The sequence below is a fragment of the Nomascus leucogenys genome, chromosome 15, assembly GCF_006542625.1.
Source record: "Nomascus leucogenys isolate Asia chromosome 15, Asia_NLE_v1, whole genome shotgun sequence".
In the NCBI taxonomy this organism is placed as follows: domain Eukaryota; kingdom Metazoa; phylum Chordata; class Mammalia; order Primates; family Hylobatidae; genus Nomascus; species Nomascus leucogenys.
In genome coordinates, this window is record NC_044395.1 from 69,225,168 (window position 1) to 69,245,673 (window position 20,506).

Consider the following 20,506-nt stretch of genomic DNA (forward strand, 5'->3'; position numbering starts at 1 on the left):
GTATATTTTTTATCACAACCATGTATATTCAAAAAGGAATATTGACCAGGTGAGGTGGTTCAAGCTTGTAATCCCAGCACTTTGGAAGGATGAGGCCAGAGGATCACTTGAGCTCAGGAGTTCGAGACCAGCCTGGGCAACATAGGGATACCCCTACTTTACAAAAATAGTTTTTTTAATTAGCTGGACATGGTGGTGCATGCCGGTAGTCTCAGCTACCCAGGAGGCTTAGAAGGATCACTTGAGCCCAGGAGTTAGAGGCTGAAGTGGGCATGCCAGCCTGGGTAACAGAGCAAGGCCCTGTCTAAAAAAAAAGGGGGAGGGGGAATATTTTTTGTTTTAGTTGTTTTAACTTTCATAATATTATTCCTTTTTTGCTTATTTGCAGTACAAAAGCCTTTTCCCAGTTTATAACTTATCAACTTTCCTCTGGTGTTGTTTCATTAACAAGGGTTCTTAACATAGACAAGCTAATCCATCATTTCTTTTATGTTAGTGCCTTTGGTTATGTTGCTTATGAAATCCTTTCCTACACACCCCAAGATGCAGAATATATTCACCTATATTTCCACTTAGAGTTTCAACATTTTGGTTTTTACTATAAGTCCCTGATTCCTTTGAGTTGATTTTTGTCTGTGGTGTGAAATAGAAATTCAACTTTACTTTTTCCATATGGAGAACTCTTGATTCCAGCTCCATTTATTGAATAGTCCCTCCTTTCTCCCCTCTCATCTTCCATACGACCACTGTCAGAAAAAGTTCCAGATACACCTGGATATGTTTCTGTACTCTGTTTTATTCTGTTTGTCAATAATCATACTGCCCTAATTAACATAGCTTTATAAGTCTTAATGTCTGGTAGAGCAAGACATTCAGAAATTTCTTGGCTATTTTTGATCCTTTAGTCTGCCATATAAATTTTATAGCCAGGAAAGTTTGTGAAATTTTGATTGTATTTGCACTGAATATGTATATCAATATGAGAAAAATTAATTTTTGATATTAAGTCTCCTGATACGATTGTGATATATCTTTATATTTATGTATTCTTCAATGTTTTTCAATAAAATATTCTAACTTTCCCCAAGGAGGTCTTATAAATCTTATGTCATATTTATTACTAGATATTTTATATTCTTTGCTACTATTTTACATGATGTCTTCATTTTTATTACATTTTCTATTGTTAGTTGCTAATGAATAGAAGTGCAATGGACTTTTGTATATTAATCTTAAATCCAGCTACCTTTCTCAGCTCTCCTACTATTTCTAATAACTTATTTGTAGATTACTATAAATAATAAATATTATTTGTTTTTCAAGTCTCACCTTAGTCTCTTCAGTTGACTAAGATCAGCAATGTTGGAGGAAAAAAAAGCTGACTTTCTCGACTATTCTCTATTTTAAAGAAAATCCTTCTCGCATTTCCTATTCAGAATGATATTTCCTGCAACATTTTATCAGGCTAAGGAAGTTTTCTTTTCTTTTTAATCATGAATATATGTTGAGTCTTATTACAAATGATTTCTCTGAAATTATCATATGATTTTTTCCTTTAATATATTAATGTGGGGATTTATACTTACAGATTCTGAAATTAATTCATCATTGTATTGTTGGGGATACCCAGGTTGGCCAAGATATATTATCTGTTAATATAAACAGCTGCATCCAACTTGCTAATAGTATGTCTAAGGTTTTATATATATATTAGTAAGTGAAATGGATAGTTTTCCTTTGTCATAATGTCTTGGTCTAGTTTTGTATCCTGCAGTTTAGAAGGTATAGTCTTCGGATAAATTAGGAAAATTTTTCTCTTTTGAGGGGTAGAAGAAGAGTTATAAGTTTAAGATGAAAGTATGGTAGAACTCTAAAATCATTTGGGCCTGGTGTTTTGCTTGTAGAAGATTTTGAACTATTGCTTCAATTTATTTAATTATTACAAGACAATTCAAGTTTTCTATTTATTAAGACTGTCTTGTATAACTATATTTTTCTAGGAAAAGAATGGTTTTCATTTTGACTGAGTTGCAGAAGTATTTGCATACACCTAGTAGTATTACCTAGTAGTATTCTCTTCTCTTTCTAATCTCTCCTTTATCTATGGCTATATTCCCTTTTCCATATGTAAGATTTTTTTTCTCTCTTTCTTTTTTTTTTTTTGAGACAGGGTCTTACATTGTCACCCAGGCTGGAGTACAATAATGCAATCATGAGTCACTGCAGCCTCCACTCTCCTAGACTCAGGTAATCCTCCCACCTCAGCCTTTCAAGTAGCTGAGACTACTAATAAAAATCAGCCGGGCACGGACCACCATGCCCAGCTGATTTTTTAAATTTTTTGTAGGGACAGGGTCTCACTATGTTGTCCAGGCTTGTCTCAAACTCCTGGACTCACGCAATCCACCCGCCTTGGCCTCCCAAAGTGCTGGGATTATAGGCATGAGCCACCATGCCCAGCCTGTTTTCTGTTTCTTTCTTAATTTTACCAAAGATTTATTTATTCTGTTTTTTTTTTCAAAGAACCAAATATTGACCTTGTTGATCTTTTCTATTCTACCTTTGTGTTCTATTTAGTTGATTTTCACTCTTAGTCTGATCTTTCCTACTACTTTATTTGGTTTTACTGTTAAAATTCTGAAATTTTTAGATATCATTAATTTTCTGTATTTCTCCTTTTCTAATATAAATAGTAAACTTCTACTGAAGTACATGTTTGCTGTATCCTCCAAGTTTTGGTATGTTGTATTTTCATTATCATTCAGTTCTAGGAATTTAAATTCTTTCTTATTAGGGTTTATTCTTTAACTTATGAGTTGTTTAGAAGCATGTGATTTCTTTTCCAGGTATATGCAGATATTTAATCTTGTTGTTTACCGGCTTTTAACTGCGTATTATTAGAGAACATGATCTGTGTTAACTTTATTAAGGCTTCCTTGCTTCACAGCCTAGGACAAGACCAATTTTGGTAAATATTCCACATGTGCTTGAGAACATGTACATTCTCTAATTAGAGAACTGTGTATGTGTCTACTAGAATAAGCTTGTTGTATTATTAAAATCATCCATATATTTTTGTTTCTTTGTTTCATATATCGGTAGTTGAGAGAAGTGCATTACAATCTCCTACTATAATGGATTTGCCAATTTCTCCATGCAATGTTGTCAATTTTTGATACATAGTTAAGGTTATTTTATTAGTTGCATACATCATTAAAATTACTATATAATCTTTTTGAGTTGAATCTTTGATCCTTATAAAGTGACCTTCTTTATCACTTAATGATGATTTGTTTGTGTTAAGGTATATATTTTTTTTATTATACTTTAAGTTTTAGGGTACATGTGCACAACGTGCAGGTTTGTTACATATGTATACATGTGCCATGTTGGTGTGCTGCACCCATTAACTCGTCATTTAACATTAGGCGTATCTTCTAATGCTATCCCTCCCCCATCCCCCCACCCCACAACAGGCCCCAGTGTGTGATGTTCCCCTTCCTGTGTCCATGTGTTCTCATTGTTCAATTCCCACCTATGAGTGAGAACATTTGGTATTTGGTTTTTTGATCTTGCAATAGTTTGCTGAGAATGATGGCTTCCAACTTTATCCATGTCCCTACAAAGGACACGAACTCATCATTTTTTATGACTGCATAGTATTCCATGGTGTATATGTGCCACATTTTCTTAATCCAGTCTATCATTGTTGGACATTTGGGTTGGTTCCAAGTCTTTGCTATTGTGAATAGTGCCACAATAAACATACGTGTGCATGTGTCTTTATAGCAGCATGATTTATAATCCTTTGGGTATATACCCAATAATGGGATGGCTGGGTCAAATGGTAATTCTAATTCTAGATCCCTGAGGAATCACCACACTGACTTCCACAATGGTTGAACTAGTTTACAGTCCCACCAATAGTGTAAAAGTGTTCCTATTTCTCCACATCCTCTCCAGCACCTGTTGTTTCCTGACTTTTTAATGATCGCCATTCTAACTGGTGTGAGATGGTATCTCATTGTGGTTTTGATTTGCATTTCTCTGATGGCCAGTGATGATGAACATTTTCTCATGTGTCTTTTGGCTGAATAAATGTCTTCTTTTGAGAAGTGTCTGTTCATATCCTTTGCCCACTTTTTGATGAGGTTGTTTTTTTCTTGTAAATTTGTTTGAATTCATTGTAGATTCTGGATATTAGCCCTTTGTCAGATGAGTAGATTGCAAAAATTTTCTCCCATTCTGTAGGTTGCCTGTTCACTCTGATGGTAGTTTCTTTTGCTGTGCAGAAGCTCTTTAGTTTAATTAGATCCCATTTGTCAATTTTGGCTTTTGTTGACATTGCTTTTGGTGTTTTAGACATGAAGTCCTTGCCCATGCCTATGTCCTGAATGGTATTGCCTAGGTTTTCTTCTAGGGTTTTTATGGTTTTAGGTCTAACATTTAAGTCTTTAATCCATCTTGAATTAATTTTTATATAAGGTGTAAGGAAGGGATCCAGTTTCAGCTTTCTACATATGGCTAGCCAGTTTTCCCAGCACCATTTATTAAATAGGGAATCCTTTCCCCATTTCTTGTTGTTGTCAGGTTTGTCAAAGATCAGATAGTTGTAGGTAAGCAGCATTATTTCTGAGGGCTCTGTTCTGTTCCATTGGTCTATATCTCTGTTTTGGTACCAGTACCATGCTGTTTTGGTTACTGTAGCCTTATAGTACAGTTTGAAGTCAGGTAGCGTGATGCCTCCAACTTTGTTCTTTTGGCTTAGGATTGTCTTGGCAATGCGGGCTCTTTTTTGGTTCCATATGAACTTTAAAGTAGTTTTTTCCAATTCTGTGAAGAAAGTCATTGGTAGGTGTTAAGATATATTTAATTGGTATTAATTCCATTATACAGGTTTTCTTTGTTAGTGTTTGCCTGATATGTCCTTTTCCATTCTTTGTGTTTCAATATTTCCATGGCTTTATGCTTCAAATATGCTTCTTATAAATAGCAGAGAGCTAGATTTTTTAAAAATTCAATTAGGCAATATACCTTTAAACAGGTATTTTAAACCAATGTACTTGTAATTATTTCTGTATTTGGACTTGTTTCTCCTATCAAAGCCTGGTATTGAAAAGGGAAAAGTTCCCTCATCCCCTTCGCAGGGCATGCAGTGGGGGGTGTGGCTTGCTTCTTCTGTGTCCCGCCGCTCAAACCTCTAGAGGGAGCATGCAGATGGGCAGATGTGGGGTTCCAACCCCAAGGCAGCATCTAGAGGTGAATGTTACAGCTCCTGAAGCCCCAGTGGGTGTGTGTTACAGGGTGTTCTTTTAGTTTAGCTGTCTATAGGTGGCTTGTGTTAGTCAGCTCAATTAGACCCCCTGCCTTATCACAAGGACACAGGGCTTTCTGTATCCCAGGGTTTCTCGCCTTGGTGTACTGGAAGAATCTGATCACACGTGGGCTTGGAGAATGAGTGCAAGGTTTTATTGAGTGGAGGTTCTCAGCAGATGGATGGGGAGCCAGAAGGGAGATGGAGTGGGAAGGTGGTTTTCCCCTTAAGTCAGGCAGCTCAGCAGCCTGGGCTCTCCTCCAACTGCCCTGGCCAAACTCCGTGTTGTTCTGCTGGTGGATGGCTTGCAGGCCTGCTGGCTTTATGCCGCGGAGTGACTCTCGATGTCCAGCTGCTTGTGCATCTGCCTGCTAGCGTCTCGGGGTTTTTATAGGCCCAGGATGGGGGCATGGCAGGCTGGGGTGGTCTTGGAAAATGCAACATTTAGGCAGGAAAACAGAAATGCCTGTCCTCACCTGGGTCTGTGGGCACATGCCCAGGGGTGGAGCCCTAGCCAGGGACTATGCCATCCTCTACCTACCTTGGCCTCCCAAGGTGCTGGGATTATAGGCGTGAGCCACCATGCCCAGCCTGTTTTCTCTATTTCTGTCTTAATGTTTCCAAAGATGTATTTATTTTGTTGGTTTTTTCAAAGAACCAAATACTGACCTTGTTGATCTTTTCTATTTTACCTTTGTGTTCTATTTAGTTGATTTCACTCTTAGTTTCATCTTTCTTACTACTTTATTTGGGTTTACTCTGTTAAAATTCTGGAATGTTAAGTTAGATACTATTAATTTTCAGTCCCTGCCCCCTTCCATATCATTGTTATTTCAGTTTCTCCCACTCTTTATATGTTTTTCATTCCTTCCTACTTTAAAAATCTGATGCCTCCATATTTTCCTTCAGCACACTTTCATGTGCTGCTCCCATGCCCTTGCCCTCTTCCCAGTACTCGTCATGTGGATATTATCATGAATTTTAATTCTGGGTTATTATGATTATGTTTTCTCTTCTTCTTTGGTTTTGTGTTTTGTTTTTGTATTTTTTGATATCAGCAAACTCTACCAAGATATTTAAAGACAATTGCTGCACATGGCTCCTGTGGCATCTCCTGGATTTGTTTTTCCTCCTCTGTAAGTACTTCTACTATGTGTTTTAACTCTTGTGGCAAATCCTCTGAGCTCTTGTATATTTGAAAATATCTTAATCATTCCCTTTAATATGAATAACAATTTGAATGGACATAAAATTTTAACTTTAAAGTTCTTTTTCCCTTAATACATTTAACATATTACTCCGGCTATTCTTGCATCCAACGTTGCTGCTGAAAAGTAGCATGTCAATGTGATTCTTGTTCTTTTTTATACGATCTGCTCATTCTCTCTGGGAGCTTTTAGAATTTTTCTTTTTGATGTTTTAAAATTTCATGTCTATTTGTCAGTATTTTTCTTCTCTCTTATTGGGTAGTCTATCATCTCTTTAAAGCTAAGGCCTTTCTTTAATTCTGATGAATTTATCCCCATTATTTCTTAAAAGATTTCCTCCTCCCCCGTTTTATTTTCTTAACCTGAGACTCTTATTAGATGGATTTGGGCACTTTTACTTTTAACTCCATATATCTTTTCTTTTATATTTTCAACTTATTTATCCTCTCCTGCTTCCTTCTGTATAAAGTTCTACAATCTGATCATCTAGTTTTAAAATTCATTCTTTAGTTGTATCTACTATGTATCCTACATCACTGCATTCTATATTTCAACTATTATATTTTTCATACCTACTTGGTTCTGTTTTTATTTCTTATTCTTGCTTCATATTATCAGCATCTTCCCTTATCTCTCTTAGTATGTTCACTTTGTTAATTTTTATATTCTAGGGCTGTGTATTCTAAATTCTCTTCTAATGGTGTTTGAAACTTGGCCTCTAAGCTCCTGTTTCCCAGGAAGCATTGGCACCCCAGAAGACAAGGCATGGATCTAGAGCCAGTCCCGGCCCTTAGCCTTGGGAGATCAAGGAGGAGTATGGGGAAGAACCTTAGACACCAAAAACCTGCCCCACTAAGCAACTCCTCAGTTCAGGGTTTCACACTTACCCACCTCCTCCCGCCAGGAGAAATAATCTGATGAGGAGGCACTCCTGAAGTACACCAAAAGTATCACCCAGCAGTCCTAGAGTTTGGAGGCCAAGAGGTAAGAAGTCAATGCCTACAACGAGTTAATTCCCACACATTTTCCTTGGCTTCTCATTCAGGCAGGGCTTCAGTGCTGTTCCGATTTTATTACTTCAGACCCTTGTGAGGGGATAAGTAAGCATTGGTGTCCCAAAGCAAACGACAAGAGGAAAAAGGGGAAACTGGGATATTTTGTGTTTCTATTTTAATTTCCTGCCTTGGCTGCAGCCTCACCCACTATCCACACCAGCTCAAGCTATCCCTTTATTTTGCCAGGGATTTCTCACTCTTCTCTGAATCCTGGTATCATGAGGTTTCTCTCTAAAGTTACTTCAGGTTTAATCTTCAGAGAAGACACAGTATCTTGGCAGGAACCAGAGTATCCTCCAGCAGGCCCTTAACTGAGTGGTCTTGAAATGTAACTCAAACAGCTGTGATGAACTGCATGACACTACTATGTCAGAACTCCTTCCGTTCCTATCCACTTATTTATATAAGGTTCCAGTGTCTATAAAAACTAAAAACAACACAATATTGCTGAACATCGTCTCATTCTAACAATAGAAATATTCAATCATGTATGAATGAACTAACTGGGAGGGAAAGCAGCCCTAGCCATCCACTAAAGCATTTCCAATATAATATTGTTATGTTTAGGAATTCTAAAAAATTATAATCATGTTCTCTTGATCGATTATATATTACTGATAATAATCATAATGAAAAGTCATTCTTAAATAATTTTTAGAAATTATAGAGCCTTAGAGTCCCAGGAAATAAAAAAAAATTTAAATATAAATTTGAATTTTTTTTGTAAAATGAGACAAATTACAGGTGATTAATAAAATCCATTCAAGCAAAAATATTATTATATTAGGATAAAATTCTGTGGAAGAAGTAGAATAGAAAAATAGAAACACAAATTCAAAGAGAAGAATGAATAACCTAGTTTCTGTTAAAGAAGAACTTGTTCATAAATATCTAAAAATGAATGAAATGGATATCCCATATGGGTAAAAAACTGATATTAGCTTTATTTTTAATTACAAATGTTTATGTGAGAAATTATATCCCTTGCAATTAATTACATTTATGGTGAAAATTTTTAAAGTTCAACCTAAAAATATCTGAGAAGACTCGTCATTTTTGAAAATTCTTTTTTGTTATAATTCAAGCATAAAAGTTTGAACAGATTGTTCCAAAAACACTGCATTCTTGTTCCAATCTACAAAACCAGCACTTCTAGACTTTAATTTTGTCTCATACCATTTTCCTAGTCACCTAAGAAGCAGTTTTGATTGCTCTTACTCTCTTACCTAACACTTCTACTTAGTTACAAAATTATGTTTTCTTTCTCAGGTCTTCTTTCTCCCCTCTTCTCTGTTCCCACTCACTGCCCTAGTTCCAGTCTTCATTATCTCACCCCAGTCCTACTTCAGTTCTCCGGTTTCTGCTTGCCACCATGACAACCATATCACACACTGTTGCCAGATAACTCTTACTGAAGTTCTGTCTGTCCTGGCCAACAATGCATCCACCAACCCACTAACTGATAGAGTCTCAAACACTTGGCTACTTGTTCCCAACCTGTTCCAATACTCATCTTGTTTCTATTTAACTCCTGACTCTTGGTTCACCTCCTTGTTAAGACCCTGCTTCCACCCTTTAGCCACCACCTGTGTATATGGGCTCCCTCAAGACCTTCGACTCCAATTTATTCCTAGGGCTCTTCCTAGATTCAACTATCTGAGATTCAGACTATCTCAGGCAAGATACTCTATTCGAGTTCTTCCCTCAGAATCTAGTCACCATCTCTGGCCCACAGACCTCATCCAAGTCCGCTCACATAATGCTCCAAGGGTGAGAGGGACAAAAGAGAAAACTCACACAAGCACAGCAGCAATCATGGCACTTGAGTGCCTTTCAGTAGTAAGTCATTGCCAAATGAATCAAATGTAAACTCTTACGGTCTAGAGCAAAATAGCTCTAACCTTCCTTTTCAACGTAATTTCCCACTACTCTCCTATATGCCTTCTATGGTTATAGAAAAAAAGGAACTACAAATTATTCTCTGAATATACTTCATATTTTTTCTATCTTTATGCCTTTGAAAAGTTATTTCTATCTAGAATTCTCTTACCTTCCTTACCCTGACTCCCACATGAATTTCTATTTTTACCCACTTTTTTAAAAGCCAGATCACATATTACCTCCACCCTTAAGTAATTTTCATAATCCCCTAAAGCAGGGGTGTCCAATCTTTTGGCTTCCCTGGGCCACACCGGAAGAAGAATTGTCTTAGGCCACACATAAAATACACTAACACTAACGACAGCTGAAGAGCAAAAAAAAGAAAAATAATAATAATAAATCTCATAAAGTTTTAAGAAAGTTTACGAGTTTGTGCTGGGCTGTAAGTTGGACAAGCTTGCTTAAAACTAAGAGCTCTCTTCTTGGAAATTTAGTAGTAGTTGTTGTAGTACATTTACATCCTTGTTGATCTATCATTCTCTACCCGTGTTTTTGTTTTAAACCCTCTACTAGGCTGTGGGCAACCTGTGGGCAGGGACCATGCCAGACTGATCCTTGTGTCCTCCAAAGCACATAGTAGTTATCCAATAAATATTTGTTGAATTATTGAGTATATACCAATAATTGAATACTGAGTAAATCCCCAAGTGTCCTGGCTCATGAGCTTTTCCTTAACATAATTTTTTTTTTTTTTGAGATGGAGTCTTGCTCTATTGCCCAGGCTGGAGTGCAGTGGTGCAATCTTGGCTCACTGCAACCTCCGCCTCCTGGGTTCAAGCGATTTTCCTGCCTCAGCCTCCCAAGTAGCTGGGACTACCGGCACCCACCACCATGCCTGGCTAATTTTTGTATTTTTAGTAGAGATGGGGTTTTACCATATTGGCCAGGCTGATCGCAAACTCCTGACCTTGTGATCCGCCTGCCTCAGCCTGCCAAAGTGTTGGGATTACAAGCGTGACCCACCATGCCCGGCCTCCTTAACATAATTTTTACAGAAAGCTTCATTAGAGACTCAAAAATATATTCATATACATAAGATAATTCAGAATGTATGAATAACTACATATAGTAAAATAAAGGTAAGAGTTAACATATTTAGGATGAAAATATACAGAAGGAAAAAATAACAGCCAACAGTTAGGTATCAGAAAATTTCCATCCTCTTATATAGAGTATGTATGTTAAAGCTAAAGGTCAAAAGCCAGTGATCAAAACCCGAATAACAATACATAAATTAATGAACAAAGGCCCTGTTCATACATTAGGAAAGACTGTTCTGAAATTAGTCCCTACACCTTGATTACAAAGTGCTTTTGCAAGGTTGTGACTGTAAAGCAAAGTACAGACTTACTTGTGGTAAATTAATTACTCAAGGAGAGGAACTGTTTTATTCATCTTTGTACCCCTCTAGTACCTGATGGATTAAATAAAATGATACTTGCTACAATCAGTATAGACATTTGAGTGATTGATGTCCTATTTAAAATAAGCCATCTGGCAAGACTGATGTACTTTAGCAATATTAATAATTTCTTTAAGAGCATACAACTATTCTTTACTACCTATGGGATGAAGTTAAAATTGTAACCCTGGTTCAAGTCCACTCACGATTTTCTTTTTTTTCTTAGCCTCACAATTTTCTTTCCTTTTCTGGTCTCATTTCTCATTTCTTTCCTTCAAGCTTCTTATCTGCCAGTCAAATTAAACTTTCTGACCTCATACTTGCTTGCCTCCATACCTCTGGTCATTTTGTAATTTCTTAAGTCATTTATCATTTTCTTCCTTGCATTGAATCTTATACATAGGTTGTTTTCCTTACTAAATTGTAAGTTCCTTATGTCAGAGACCATGTCTTATGTGGCTTTAACTATATTTTGTACCTAGCACCTAGTACCTGGTAGGGGCACACGTGCGTGCACACACAATGTGTTGAAGGAATTAATGTTTGAATACCATTAAAGCTCAAACTACATTACGGCAAGACATAAAAGAAAAACTGACTTCCTTAATTTATAGCAGTGGCTTTTAAATATAAGTGGGCAGAAGAAATACCTGGGAAACTTGTTAAAAATGTAAATTCTTTGTGTTATTTGTCACCAGGAGACTTGAAGGAATATCAAGGCAACTACCTAATAAGAAGCAATTAACTCCTGAACCACAGTTGGCAGTAAAAGGAAACAAGGAAGAAATGAATGAAAGAAAAGAACCGGCATACTACCGGCCACTAGAGTCAAACTCTTCCTTTGTAAAAAAGTCATTTATTGGGTATTTTTCCTTACATCTAACCTCTGATTTTTTAAATCAGGATGACAATATGTATGTGTTTATTTGAAATTCCATTCCCTTAAATGTAGAAGAGAAATACTTATTTTTCTTAGAATACTTTTCAGATATTTACCACATTTCAAAATGCACAGTACAAAGGCTAAACCATAGAAACTTCTTATAGAAAAATGTTACCATGTGTTAGGTATTACAAAAGGTAAGCTCTGGTTGTAAAGCAGCAGGGCACTGAGAGAACTACATATTTTCTTTGGATTACTTCAAACGGGATATGAATCATAGAAAGTAAGACTTCAAGTGGTTAAGAAGAGTTTTGCCTTTCAGAAGTTTGTAAAATGCCAGTATTCTAAATTTCATCCACTGAATTCCTTAGGACAATCCGATATAGTACACAATATCTGTCGCTTCTCTATCCATTTGGCAAAGACTTCATAGAGACAAAATGTTACAGAGGCTCAAAAATGGAGACTACTAGAAAAATGACCAAAGCCAGAAATAAAGTTGTGCTAATTAGAAAACGAATAATTAAATGGCCCAACCCGAATGTTGTGTGATGCTGAAAAGAGATAAATTTCTAAGGCACACCATCTGTTTTACAGTTTATTTTGCTGTACTACAAACCTACTCAATATAGTTCTGCAGTGATCTAGCTGCTAACTCATTTGCACAATTACTTTAGGCCAGAAATAATTATTGCACAGAATCCTTTGAGAGAGCAACACATTCATGGAAGAGGGCAAATATAATTCATTCTTGGGTGAAGACTATTTTTAGCCCTTAAAGAAAAAAAATGTTATTCAAAGAAATGATTAGAAATTTCCAAAGGAAAATTAGATAATTTAAAAGGAGAGTGATATCACTATATATTTATGTATCTAAATTTATCTGAGGTTCTTAATGTTTTAGTGCCTAAAGACATGTTGCTGGGGCCTCCTCTATCTGTATTTTCTTCCTTATTTATCTCTTCAGCCCAAGGGCTTTATGTGGTGTTTGTATACTCATGATTCTCAAATTTATATCTTCATCTTAAATCTTTCCAGTTTCAAACTTATATATTCAATTATCTGTTTGATATCGCCACTTGGATGCTACATAAGCATTGCAAACTGATCCTATCTAATATAGAACTCTTGATTCACCATCCGTGTCCCAGAAATAAATCTATTTCTCCTACAGTCTTCCATATCTCAGTAAATGGCACCAACATCCAACCAGTTGTTAGAATAAAATCTAGATGTCATCCTTATTTCCTCTCTTATCCTCATTCTTCATCTAATCCATCATCAAATCCTATCAATTATACCTCTAAAATATATCTCACATTTTTCTCTTCATCTCTATTGCTACCACCCTATCCAAGTCACTATTATCTCTCAATAGTAGTACTTCAACATCTATCTAATTCCCTATTTCCAAGCCACTCCCTACCCCAATAATCAGAGTGATCTTTTAAGAATATCATCGGCCGGGTATTGTGGTTCACACCTGTAATCCCAGCACTTTGGGAGGCCGAGCTGGGCAGATCAAGAGGCCAAGAGATCAAGACCATCCTGGCCAACATGGTGAAATCCTGTGTCTACTAAAAATACAAAAATTTGCTGGGCATGGTGGTGCATGCCTTTAGTCCCAGCTACTCAGGAGTCTGAGGCAGGAGAATCGCTTGAACCCAGGAGGCAGAGGTTGCAGTGAGATGAGATTGTGCCACTGCACTCCAGCCTGGCGACAGAGCGAGACTCCGTCTCAAAAAAAAAAAAGATTATCATATGCTAATTTACATTTTAAATGTAATTATATCATGTATCCCCAATACCTAACAAAGTGTCTAGCAAATAATAGATCTACAATTTTTAATAGATGAATACTCTCTAGTAATATTCCCATATATCTCTAATAATTTCTAATCTCAGTTCTCAGAAAAATTTCTGAGATACCTAAAGACCTATCCACTTACTGAATCATTCACTCATTCAGCAATTGTTCGGGTATTGTATTAATTGAAATTAGGTCCAGCTGCACACTATATCTTAAAGATGACAGAAGTCTGTTTCCCGTCCATATAAAAAATTCTGGAGGTAGGCAGTGAAGGATTGACATGGCAGCTCTGTGAGCTACTATTATGGTTTCTTGCATCTTGTTGCTCTGCCATTTCCAGATTCCACTTTATAATCTAACATGGCTACTCAAACTCACATCTGCATCTACCAGGAAAGAGGAAGGAAATGAGAAATGCCATATCAGCTCCATTTAAGGACACTTCCCAGAAATTGTACCCACTTCGACTTGCATCTCACTGACCATCACGATAACTAGCAAAGAACACTGGGGAAGAGCCTTTTAACTGGACAGCAATGTTTCCAACTAAAAGTCAGGATCGTCATTATTATAGAAGAAGAAGAATAAATATTGAAGGATAAGCAGTAGCTTTTTCCCAAGTTCCTGTTGTGACCAGGTAATGTTCGGGTGCAGGGATACAAAGATCAGTAAGACACAAGGTCTGTGCTTGAAGCATTAGTCTAATGGCAGAAAACAATATGTAAATAAATAAAATTCCGAACCAGAAGACTGCCACTGATGGGAGATCATGGCTTTTCTGAGTCCCCAAAGATTTTCTACACCCCAAGAGCTGAAAGAGAGGAGAGGGGTTCCAGTGTTTTACATCACTGAACTATATAGACTGTTTCAATTTTCCACAGCTATAATATTGGACATTTTTCAGCTCTGTTCTATTGGACATGATACTTTCATGACACTGAGCAAAGATCATTTAAACCTCTATAAATATATATAAACAACTGTGACAACAGTTCTAATAGTTTGAAAATGCCCATTTTCAGAAATTTGTCAAGACTCAACGTTTTTTAATTTGACAGAAAATCAAACTAATTGACTGTTTTAAGACTATACAGAAAACTCCAAGACAAAATAAAAAGAAATGAGCAATGGTAGCATGTCAGAAAGAAAAAAGTAATATTGTAACTTACTGTTAACCACTGGTTATCTAGTAGTTCCTTAGCTGTGATTCTGTGAGCAGGGTCTACTTTCATGAGTTGTTTCAAAACACTTTTAGCTAAAAATAAGAAAAAAATCCTGAAAAATCTTATTTACTTTAACTACAATTAATAGCATACATTTTACAATTTTTTAGGATTAGGTCAGTATAACAGGAAAGAAAGATGCCAAGTATACCATAAAAATCATCAGTATAAATGCCTAATAAATATAGTTTAAAGCCTAAAGTGAAGGTTTATTGCCTGGATTACCTAGTTTAATGGTCTATAGTAAACATTAGCTAGATGATCAGCAAATTTCCTCTTTAACTTTTACTATGTATTTTCCGCTTTTGAAAGTTTTGATGATTAACAATCACAGTGAAGATATCGCTATTTCCACAAGTAAATAGTGGTCATTTCCACAAGTAAATTTAATGACTAAACAGAGATTTAAAACATTTTAACCACTAGCCAACTTTCTTATGTTACTTATATTAGCTTTAGTAAATAATAATGCATCTATACTTACCACAGTCACTTGTGGAATTCCAGACTGGATTTTCAAAATGTAGTTCTCCTTTTCTTATTAACTCAAAAAGCTTCTCTTCTGAGCTTGCCAAAAAGGGTGGTTCTCCACATAATCTGCAACAAAGGCAGTCACTTTGTTTACATTTTTTTAAATAATAAAAATAAGGCTATTAAAATTAAGTTTCCATAGGACTTGGAAGTAGTGTTGCTTCATATTTAAGGAAAGGATGGGAAGAGATGGGTACTTCCCTGGAAGTAAAAATGGAAACAACAGGGTTTTCCAAGATCAGTGCTAGGCTCTTATTTCAACATTGAGAGGAAGGATCTGGTAGAGGAAGTAAGCAAGTATACACTGAAACCTCCAGATCAGCAAATGACCCAAAGCTCTTGCAGGTGGGGAAACACTAAGCTTAAATGTGGTTAAAATACGGGAAGGTGAGTGCAAGTGTACAATAATAGTGGTAGTTAATAAAGGAGATACACTTTGGAGTGAGCAACAGGAAGGTAATACCTTAAGGAACATAATACGAATTGACTCAACTGAAAAATACAATGAATTATCAGGGTCTAACTAGTTACCAAAGTCTGATAACCACGTAAGGCTTTTATCCATAGTAAAATACTATACAAATGTTAGTAATAACAAAAATAAACCAAGACTAACCCTGGGAATTTCTTCTTTTTATTTTTTGAGATGGGGTCTCACTCCGTCTCCCAGGCTGGAATGCAGTGGTGCAATCTCGGCTCACTGCAACTTCCACCTCCTGGATTCAAGCCATTTTCCTGCCTCAGCCTCCCGAGTAGCAGGGATTACAGGCATGCGCCATCTCGCCCGGCTCATTTTTGTATTTTTAGTAGAGACAGGGTTTCACCATGTTGGCCAGGCTGGCCTCAAACTTCTGACCTCAAGTCATCCACCTGCCTTGGCCTCCCAAAGTGCTGGGATTACAGGCACGCGTCAACGCGCCCAGCCCTAACCCTCGGAGTTTCTATAGGATCTAAGTCAATGCCAAAAAGCCATTAAAATGGACACAACTCTTCAAAAATTGTATATGTAACGAAAAGGGTCTGAATGTGGAAAAATCAGACAATAATTTGACCCTTCGGCCTGAAAGGGTGAAAGCTAAGTATACATAATGACCAACATCAGTAAAACCATGAGCAGTGTGTATAAAGTAAACATGGGCTTGTTTTCACATTCTGTAATACAGAAACAATGTACCTTTAGACTCTTAACAGAACATGGCAAGCCTATAAAGCTATTACTTCAATAAGTGATCTAGGTCAAAACTACAAGAACAAGCTTAAAAGCTGAGTTCAATTCTTCATAACACAGTATCAACAAATGTCAGCCATCCTCATTACTGTCAACTCCAACATCTGAGGGCAGTCCTATAGATAACAACCAGATTTGTCCAGTGACAACCAGACAGATGAAATTAGATTCATCACAGGGGCAACTCTGTGTCTATTCTTCAACTCTCAGGAATATATTTTTATACTTCATTGATGAAAGAATAAAATGGCATAATTTCATTATACTTCCCAAACTGCTGGTCTACACTGTACATAAGTATAATAATCTCTATGTCTTTTAACAGTTACATTTTTACTAATTTTCTATATATTTTTCTTTAATTATTTAAAAATCTAACTCATGAACATTTTCTGAGTAAGTCAAAACTTGATTTTTTCATAGTAATGATGATGATTATGATGACTTTTGTGGGGGGAAAAGTTGCTTTCATCCTAGTGGTTTATCAAACTAGAACAGACAATAGAGCTTTTTCATTTACCAATAGGTTCTTACTAAGTATTTATCAGTATCATATTGTTCTGCAAACTCTTATTTTAATACTTTTTATCTCTCTAGCTCATTCTGATTTCCTCTGTCTCATCCTATTCGCCTTGCTATTGTTCAGTTTTAAAATGCAATTTAAAAAGCTATCGAAAACAAAACAGCCAGAAAAATGGCCTTCTGGACAATTACTATCTATTAAAACAGTGCAGGCCAGCAAAGGCCTAGTTCACTGAGCCTGTTATCAACCAGTGATACGCACATCCACCAATTTCTTAGCTGCCTCTGCATTGCCTGACTAGCATGCAACTATAGCTTAAGGGCTACATCTTAAAAAATTCACTTTTTTTCTGTTCTTTGCAATTTTACTTACATAAAAATGTATCTAATGGTTGGTCAATCAGCAGCATACAAAATTTTATGACAGCAATTTCCTGCACATCAGAAAAGGGAATCCAAGACATGAAAAATGTCTCTTCAAGTCTTCCTACTATTTTGTGGCATTCATAGAAATCAAAACAGCAGAGGACAATAACTACAAAGAATATTTACTTATGCTAATTTCACCTTGAGAAAGTATGTTATCACCATCTGATTAAATAGAAATGAATCAGAGGTAACTGATAAACAAGAAAATAAACCCCCTGGAGAAGGTAATATGTAATATGTTTGTGCTCTTGATTAAGGAAATTATAATACCACTGGGCTCAGACAGATAAATGAATAGGCACTGATTAGCTAAGTAAGAGCCTACTGTAAAGATAAGACAACGTCATTATGATGATATGCAGTCACACTCTGAAGCAGAAAAATTAAAATTATATTTCTAAGAAAGAGAAAGATATTTAAGATATAATACATTCACTTTCCTTAACACCAAGTTCAAACTAAGAAGGCAGCAAACACTACATGAATTGCATAATATTAGATTATATATAGGATGTTTGACTTATGCTTTCTAGAAAGTCTTGAGAGTATAAAAGACTAATTTAAAAGTTATATTTTAATTAAAGACTAAGGCTCAGAATTTTTGCACTATGATTTTAATCAGCACAAAACGATGATCAAAAACTTTTTGAATACTTTTACACTTTATGTAATCTAAGCAACGATGTATGTTGACCAGCTGAGTTACAGCTGCAATCACATCATCCAATTTCTACTGCCTGTGTATTCCATTTCACAGAACTGTGAAAAGTTAACTACTGTGATGTCAATATTTAGAAATGATCTGGAAGAGGCAGTGCATAGTGAAATCTTCAATATGACCATAAAACTAATGTTGCATCAACATAAAAATGTTCAGCAAGAGGCAGAACAATGGTCACTAACTTTTTAGAACACCTCTTAGAAAATTCACTTTAATTCAATTTAACAAACATATTGAGCACTGAATGTATGTCTATTATACCAGATACCAGGAATGCAAAGATGAATAATCTAAGGTCTCTGTCCTCCATGGAATTTAGAACAAGGAAAACAGATACAATATATATAATATTATAATATAGTTTTTAAAAGCTTTATAAGAATACATAAAAGGGAACAATGAATTCTACCGGATTTACACATGTGCAAACCTTCCTGGTTAAATGTTCCTATTTTATTATTTTTTCTTTCAACATTACTGTTTTGCATGATACCTTAAAATCTTTTGTGGAGCATGAGAGAGTATATACTTAATAAATGTAGGAACTCTGCTATGGTGGGGTAAAGTAGGAGTAGAGAAATAGAAGGCCTTAATGTTTGAGCTGGGTCCACCCAGGAGAGAATCTTATAGAGAAAAAGAATACACACATACTCATACGCACCCTAGAGGCATATGACACAGGGTGTGTCTGAGTATTGAAATGTGACCTGGAATCATCACAGCACAGTGTAGGTGCACAGGAATATATATCCAGCCCCAAACTGGAAAGGCATGCTGGAATCAGGTCATGAAAGACCTGCTCTGCTATGCCATGCCATGCCATGCCATGCCATGCCAAGATGCTCTGATACTTCTCTGTATACAAATACATATATATATATATATATCTCAGAGGCTTTTATATATATATATCAGAGGCTTTTAATCAGGAAAGCAGTATGATCAGATTTGTGATTTGAAAAGACACCCCTGGCAGCAACGTGAAGGACAAACTGGGGAGGGTGACCAGAAGTAGGGAGAACAGTCAGAAAGACCCTGCAATAGCCTAGAAAAGGAATCATGAGGAGAAAAGATACAGGTGAAGAAAAATCAAAGAATAGGTAAGGATATTTCAAAGGAAAAATGAGCAGGACATGGAGTTTGACTGAATCTTGAGAATGAGAGAGCAGGAAGAACAAGAATGACTGAAAGCTCCAGCAGCATTAAGGGAACTGGGAACTGTAGAATGCTCCCTAGATCCTGAATGGCCCTCTGCCTAGTTAGTGCCCACTCCCACCTATGCTCTGCCTGTATGGGTGGAACAAGTGCCAGGCCACAGTACCTCCCTACACCTGATAAGCTATAAGTGAACCTCATGAGAAAACACAAAGAAGCTTTTGGTTTGTAGCAAAGGATACAGAAGGTGTTAAGATTTTTCATTTTGCTCAGATCATATTGTTGCATTTATAGATCAATGAAAACCAAAGCTGAAAGTTATAAATTTACAGTATTAAAAAATACCTCAGGGATGTATACCTGACAACTAATAAGAAAGCTTTTAGAATGATCTCCCAATTGGTTTTTAAATCACTTTTTAAAAATATATATTAGTTTTAATTTAAAGTCTATATCATTCTACTGTTAGAAACTATCCACTCATCTTAAAGTGTACATTTAGCAGGCTACTTACAACATGTACATTATGACGCCTATGCTCCAAATGTCACACTGCTGGCTATAGTCGTGGGCATTGATAACTTCAGGGGCTGCCAAACAAGCAGATATAAAATAATATTAATAATACAATAAATGTCTTTTAAATGCTTAAACACAAAGCATGAAAAATGTGCTGATGTGCTGTAATTTATTCCCCCATAGGGAAAAGAGAACCAACAGCAGATGTTAAATGAATAATGCACAGGCCTTAACAATTGATGTCACTGTATCCTCATTCCTATCATTTAGCTTCTAATGGAACAATGGTGTAAACTGTATAACTAAATGCACTACCCTTTATTTCTTTAAATTCTTTAGAAATGATTTTGCAAAGATTCTGTAGTTATAGTAGAAGACAACAATATCCCAGCCCTTTCCACAAAATAGAATTAAATATATGCCTTAAGTAGATGTAACATAATGCAAGCCCAATATGTGGAAATCTGGATTCACAGAAAAACTAAGGTACGTGGTTATAAATCACTTCAGTAAAATAATAATAGCATCACTCCTATAACAGAATATGAACTATTTTCTGCATTTT

At 36.2% G+C, this 20,506-nt stretch overlaps 1 protein-coding gene across 3 annotated transcripts in view; it reads right to left on the reverse strand.

Annotated features, from left to right (window-relative positions):
• STK33 (serine/threonine kinase 33) overlaps nucleotides 1-20,506 on the reverse strand; it is a 92,585-nt gene that overhangs the window by 37,829 nt on the left and 34,250 nt on the right. For all 3 annotated transcript variants that reach the window (XM_030829574.1, XM_012502907.2, XM_030829573.1), the window contains 3 exons: nucleotides 19,937-20,012; nucleotides 15,321-15,433; nucleotides 14,783-14,868 (listed from right to left, as the gene is read on the reverse strand). In XM_030829574.1, coding sequence (XP_030685434.1) covers nucleotides 14,783-14,868; nucleotides 15,321-15,433; nucleotides 19,937-20,012 — 275 coding nt within the window. The remainder of the gene's footprint in view (nucleotides 1-14,782; nucleotides 14,869-15,320; nucleotides 15,434-19,936; nucleotides 20,013-20,506) is intronic.